The sequence below is a fragment of the Poromitra crassiceps genome (assembly GCF_964638095.1).
Source record: "Poromitra crassiceps genome assembly, chromosome: 30".
Classification (NCBI taxonomy): domain Eukaryota; kingdom Metazoa; phylum Chordata; class Actinopteri; order Beryciformes; family Melamphaidae; genus Poromitra; species Poromitra crassiceps.
The window spans coordinates 12,565,783-12,572,955 of record NC_139652.1 but is presented as its reverse complement, the minus strand read 5'-3'; the positions used below and the strand labels follow the sequence as shown (position 1 = coordinate 12,572,955).

General features: G+C 44.2%; 1 protein-coding gene across 1 annotated transcript in view; it reads left to right on the top strand.

Moving 5' to 3' along the window:
- LOC310800402 (A disintegrin and metalloproteinase with thrombospondin motifs 20) overlaps positions 1-6,938 on the top strand; it is a gene marked incomplete at both ends in the record, with an annotated part of 84,764 nt that extends 77,826 nt beyond the window's left edge. Inside the window, 5 exons of the mRNA XM_083663001.1 lie at positions 187-353; positions 1,578-1,707; positions 4,077-4,203; positions 5,282-5,492; positions 6,762-6,938. Of these exons, the coding sequence (XP_083519127.1) occupies positions 187-353; positions 1,578-1,707; positions 4,077-4,203; positions 5,282-5,492; positions 6,762-6,938 (812 nt within the window). The remainder of the gene's footprint in view (positions 1-186; positions 354-1,577; positions 1,708-4,076; positions 4,204-5,281; positions 5,493-6,761) is intronic.
- Positions 6,939-7,173: the final 235 nt, after the last annotated feature.

The window sequence follows — 7,173 nt, the reverse complement described above, 5'->3', positions numbered from 1 at the left end:
GACCGACGCCACATCTTGCAAACATTTCCAAAACCGCGACTCCACAAGAGTCTCAAACTCATTTCAGGACCAACACATTCCGTCTCTCTTGCTGTAACTTCTTTGACGTCTTGGATTTCTGCTATTGTTGAATCTGTCGTTTCTTACCTGCACGTCTCTTCTTCTGCTTCCCTCCGTTTTCTCCAGCGTTATCTGACAGCCAGTCCAACTTCCTCCTGAACGGGAACTTTGTGGTGGCCATGTTCAAGAGGGAGATCACCTTCAAGGGAACGGTCATCGAGTACAGCGGCTCGGACACCAAAGAGGAGCGCATCAACTGCACCGAGCGCATCGAGGAGGAGCTCGTTCTCCAGGCAAGGAGAAGAAAATAAGCCTGTCTGCTTCTCTCCTTCTCCTCCTCTCAGGCTGTTTTAGTCGCGATCGATCTCTTTATTCAAAAATATGCTCTCTCTCTCTCTCTCTCTCTCTCTCTCTCTCTCTCTCACTCCTACTGCAGCCTGGTAAACCAGTCAGTTACGTGAACTCACATTTCATTTCGTTCTAACAGACCGTCTGGTCTTAAGCTTTCACGCAGTGTTTGCAGTGGGTGACCGTGGAAGTTGGACAGGTGTACTTGCCTTGACAGACAACTCCTTCAGTCAATCAGCGTTGGATCCAGTCAAACCCAAATCCACTCGGGAGAACGTCAAAAAAAATATTTTCCGCAGAGAAACTCCGCTGTTGCATACTCCTGTACTTGTTTAATTGTTGTTATTGAGTCTATTTCTGCAATAACTACACTTTATGGCTGTTTAAACTCGACGAACGTTGACGTTACTCCTCGAGGCGGAGAGGCAAGGAGGCGGCCATTATTGTTTTGCTAGCGGCGTTAATGATTGGCCGGTTACGATGTCAACTACGAGGCGGGTCGCTGATTGGCTCGTACGCTTTGCCGTTTCTGCAGAAGCCCTCCCAGGGCTTGAGGCCTAGACGGTCTGGTAGAACGAAATGAAGTGTGAGTTCACGTGACCAGCTGGTTTACCAACCAGTAGGGATGCACCGATATGAAAATTTTGGCCGATGCCGATAACCGATATTAAGATTGCTGTTATGGCCGATAACCGATATTTACCGATGCCGATATGATCTGTATAAAAACACATTTCTATCATAATAAAATGTTGTACATACTGAAAAACACATGTAAACACTGAATTTGAAAAAGTTATGCATTTCTTTATTTCAAAAACATTTGTAAAAGCCCATAAATCATAGATTTACTGCATTATTTCATCTCAATGTGAAGAATTTGGCTGATACCGATAACCGATATTAACATTGCAACATCTGACCGATACCGATATGTTAAAAAATGACTAACATCGGCCGATACCGATATGATTGCCGATATATCGTGCATCCCTACCAACCAGGTTACTCCTCCTACTGGCATATTGGGCTAGATCCTTTATATATCTGAGGTTCTGTCTAACAAGGTGACCCTATCTCTTAAACAAGAACCTACGCCGACTGAGACAAAATAAGAACACTGTTTAAATCCTCGGACCTTGCCATTCTCATCGTTGTCTCCTCCCCAGGTGTTGTGTGTGGGAAACCTGTACAACCCAGACGTCCGTTACTCCTTCAACATTCCCATCGAGGAACACCGGGAACAGTTTGTTTGGGATCCCTCAGGCTCCTGGCTGGAGTGCACCCGCATGTGTCAGGGTAAGAGCATGGCTGGCCACCCAAATCTCTGTCGTTCCTACGCCTGGCACGCTGCAAAAAGTATGGATCAAGAATATGATCATTTCTTGTTGGCTTCAGATCATGTTAAAAAGCTTTGGAATTTGCACAAAATATCTGGGAAACGGTCAAAATGTTGACATTCAGTCTCAACGCACATACAGTGTAACAGGTGCAGGCCAACTTTTATTTCACAAATTATGATATTTGTTGTGAAGAATAATTTTCAGCTATTCCCGAGTTTCCTGGTGAGACCGTGGCCGCTTCCGTGACACCCTCCCTCCCTGTTTCCAGCTGCCGGTTGCCTGTTTCCGCCCAGGACCGTTCATAGCGAAAGAGACTGAAAATAATCATCATAATTGTTGTGACTTTGTACCTACCTATGTCTTGTAATGATGCCCCCCAGCACAATAATTTCACACCTGCATAATTGTACAACGGAGTGACAATATCTTGAATCTTGAAAGAGAGAGACCGCTAAAGCTCCGTTCATGACCAAATAAGAGTTCCGGTTTGGACGTTTAGCCTTCAAAACAAAAGCGGCCGCTATGCAACCACATACTATTTCTTTTCGGCTAAAATAAGCCCATACAGTACGAGTGAATTGACATTCACCTCGTTTTTGTAAAATATCGCCGCTATGCAACCACACAACGTTACTATTTTTAGCCATTTCGGGTCAAATAAGCCAAACGTTCCCACTCTTTGACAGCGGCGCGCACGTCCTTGCTGGTGAAAAAAATGTAAACAGGAAGTCGACAACCGGCAACCGCTGAGAATCATGGGAAACGTAAGTCCAGGAATGAGGTGAATAGGATCTACACATGGCCTAGCTGACAGCGGCTGTCGTCATAAAGCATAAACAACACTGACGATAATCTTCAAATCCAGTCAAATAATGAAGGTCTGGAAAAAGTGTGGAGTTTTGAAAGGGAAGATTTTTAACAGCCCTAACATGTTTCCTACAGCGTTGTTACAGTCAGTGAGCTGTCTTGGTGGCAGCTGCGTTGCTTTGACTCTCTGCACATTACACTCTTAACAAGCCTCTCTTCCACAATGGCTGCCTTTTCTTACTACACTCAGACGTCCAATAAAGTTACTGACCGGGCCTCGCTACCGCTGATCACATGACCTGACCGAGGAGGAAGATTTATGAATGAAGCGTGTGCGAAAATGGAGATTTTCCAACTTTTCCCAATGTTGTGTCAGTGCTGTCAGCAACTCCTCCTCACTTCCTCATGTTGTTTCTCTTGTCCTACCCGGTTTCACACACACACACACACGCGCACGCGCGCACACACCAGTGTTGGGAAAGTTACTTTCAAAATGTAATATACTACATATTACTAGTTACTTTCATTTGAGTTACTTTACAATATTACTTTCTGTGTAGAGTAACTCATTACTTATTACACTACTTTTGCATTACTTTCACCAAAATAACAGCAGCAGCAGAATGACATTGCCGCCCCGGAACCATCCGGAAAAATAATTTCAACCACCTTGAAATCAGTGTTAAGAGTCCAAAATTCTAAATGTTATTATTTTCCTTTGTTATTGTCATCTATAGTGGTTATTTGCATAAAACACACAGTTTGATTAGGAAATGATTGTATCTCTTTGAAATATGTGCTTTGATTTAATCAAATGTAACTCAATTTGTAACTTGAGTTACTTGACAAAGTAACTGGTATAATATTACTGAAATCCTATAAGTAATAAGTTATATTACTGAGTTACTGCTAAAAGTAATATATTACATAATAATAGTAACATAGTAATATGTTACTTTTGTAATGAGTTACCCCCAACACTGATGCACACACACACACACACACACACACGCACGCACGCACGCACGCACGCACACGCACACACACACACACACACACACACACACACACACACACACACACGCCTATTTAAAAACCTTGTTCACCCATCACCTCCCCCCCATAAAGCCCCTCCCGGCATCCCCAGTGTGACCCCCGGCCAACCACATCTCCTCCTTACACCTTCCCCTGAGCCTGGCCCTTAACCCGACTAAGCCCTTCAAATCTCCCCCTCTGGAGGCAGCGCGGTGAGGCTTCCTGTGGGTTCATCATCAGCAGGATCTCCAGTAGGACAGCTTTGCTCCACGGGGTCGGAGACCGCCGCGCCGCGGACCCCCGAGGCTGTAGCGCGAAGGGGGCTCCATGTCAGAAAGCCGATCGGACGAGTTAAAGGGGAGGAAATGCGATCTTTTGGCGAGCGAGCCGTTTGCCAGATGTGGTTCTAATTGGAACCTTGCCTTTCTTCGTGTGCGTCTGTGTGTGTGTGGTGGTGGTGGTGGTGGGTTTGCGTGGACGCAGGTGAGCGGAGACGCAAGGCGGTGTGCGTGCGCAAGAGCGATCACCTGGAGGTGTCGGACCAACGCTGTGAACATTTACCTCGTCCCGGGGCCGTCGCCGAGCCCTGCAACACCGACTGTGAACTCAGGTGCACATGCTGTACATGCACACACAGACACGCACACACAGACACGCACACACACGCCACACGTACACTCGCACACACTTTCTGTCACGTACAGCAAACACAGGACCAGGGTTCCCACGGCTCCTTGAAAGTGTGTGAATTTGATTTAAAAAAAAATCAAGGCCTTGAAAGTTTTTTGAAAAACTTGATACTTTATAAATAGTCACGGGTCATTGTAATGGCTTGAATTGATATATTTTGTGCAAGAATAGACATTTTGAACCTTTTTTTTTTAACGTAACGTTAACACAGCACAGTTAACGCAGCACTCTCTCTTCAATCAGCTTCTGTGAGCTTCTGTAAAGCTGCTCATTCTCGTTGTAAAAATAATCACTGTTGTAACAGTAATTATTTAATAATGATTTAATCTTGATCTGTGTCTCAAACTCTGCTGTGTTGGAGAGTCCTTGAATTTGAGGGAATTGTTGCCTGGAAAGTCCTTGAAAAGCCCTCGAAGGTGTGGGAACCCTGAATCACACACACACACACACACACACAAAATATAAGCAGACAAGCATTAAAAAGCTGCAGGTTGCTTATAATGATTGTATGAGGGTTCTACTTAGAAAACCCAGATGGTCGAGTGCCAGTCAATTGTTTTGTGAAGTAGGAGTGTGCACTTTTCATGCTCTTCTGAGAAATCTGACGTTTAAGTTTATTTGTCGTTTGAATGTATCTCATAATTTGATTATCATGCTGCTGACTCAACCCAGTTTCAGTAGTGTGAAATACCAATCGTGCATTTGGAAACACTGGTATAGTGCCTTACTTTAGTGTTCTGATTGTTTTATTTTTTTGTGTTTTAAATGTAGTGTTTTTTTTTTTTGCTTGTGTGTCTTCATATTGGACCTTATGTGTCTGTCAATAAAGAGTTGAATACACACACACACACACACACACACACACACACACAGACATCTAAGTATCTCAGACGATTTGATGAACCTGATATATATCAAATATGACAGCTTAACAATCCTTATTCTGTCGTTTGCACACGTCTTGCCCCCCCCCCCCCCCCCCCCCGCCTCTCACCCAGGTGGCATGTAGCTGGAAAGAGCGAGTGTTCCGCTAAATGTGGCCCAGGCTACCGCAGCCTGGACGTCCAGTGTATGAAGTACAGCGCGCTGAAGAGGCAGAGCGAGCGGGTGGAGGCCAGGGCGTGCGGGGAACTCTCCAAGCCCCAGAGCAGAGAGCCCTGCCACGGGGACTGTCTGCTGAAGAGCTGGCAGTACAGCGCCTGGTCACAGGTACGTGAACGTGCTGGCATGAGTACAGGGTTCATTATCATCTGAAAGAAACAAAAACGTGAGTCTCTGATGCACGTTATATCACGCAAGTGATATGCTCACTTTATAAGCAGTTATACGAGTGCAACCAAGTCCAGGCTGGACAGGTACTGGGCTCTAAGTCATGTTTTCCATTTTCATAACTGTATTTTTGGACAGAATAGATGGGGGAAAGGTTGAAGATAATTGCTTATTTCTTGCTTCATTTAATTTCCCTCATGACTTAATTGTTTGCAGCTTTTCATTACAAAAGCAGTGCCCTTATTCGCACTGTGAATCATTCTACTCATTGTTTAATACAAAGAGGAAGATGTCATTATCAGTGTTGGGGGTAACTCATTACAAAAGTAACATATTACATGTAATATATTACTTTTAGCAGTAACTCAGTAATATAACTTATTACTTATAGGATTTCAATAATATTATACCAGTTACTTTGTCAAGTAACTCAAGTTACAAATTGAGTTACATTTTATTAAATCAAAGCACATATTTAAAAATGATGCAATTATTTCCTAATCAAACTGTGTTTTTATGCAAATAACCACTATAGATGACAATAACAAAGGAAAAGAATAACATTTAGAATTTTGGACAGTTTACACTGACTTCAAGACGGTTGAAATTATTTTTCGGGATGGTTCCGGGGCGGCGATGTCATTCTGCTGCTGCTGTTATTTTGGTGAAAGTAATGCAAAAGTAGTGTAATAAGTAACGAGATACTCTACACAGAAAGTAATATTGTAAAGTAACGTATTACTTTCAAATGAAAGTACCTAGTAATATGTAGTATATTACATTTTGAAAGTAACTTGCCCAACACTGGTCATTATACACGGAGGCCATGGAGGTCATGGCCTCCGTTGCCCCTCCCTCTGGCCGTGATGCCCTGAGATCCCTATAAGGCCACCTTGGCAGTGCCCTGCTACCAGCCTGCTGCTGTCAGTTGCTTTAAAAGCATCAGTGGTTTAATGTAGCCTGCCCTATGCAAAGGATGTGTCATTGGCTCATTTCAACACACATTTCAGAAAAATCGCTCTTCACGATGTCAATTAGAGCAATGGCCTTTGTGCCCTGGCATGTGGTCTTTGTGCCTAAAAAAAATGGCGGCACCGAAGGCCTAAAATGACGAAATTCCCACCCTGGGCTGAGCCATTGTAAATATGTGGTATATTATGTTATTATATTATATATATAATGTATTAATATTATATATTATGTCCACAGTGCTCTAAGTCATGCGGTCGTGGGAGCCGGAGCAGAGAGTCGTACTGCATGAACAACCTGGGCAGGCGGCTGGTGGACAGAGAGTGCAGCGAGCACCAGAGGCTCGTCAGCGAGGTCTGCAACGAACAGCCCTGTCCCAAGTGGTCTGCCAGCGACTGGAGCGAGGTGACGCTCTGACTCACACACACACACTGCACGCACACACACACACACACACACACACACACACACACACACACACACACACACACACACACACACACACACACACATGCAGACATGTGCACATGCATACAGACTAGGGCTGTGAATCTTCACTGGCCTCACGATTCGATTCGATTACGATTCAGAGGGCTACGATTTGATTCGAGTACGATTATCGATGCATCTCGATGCATCTTAAATCGATGCA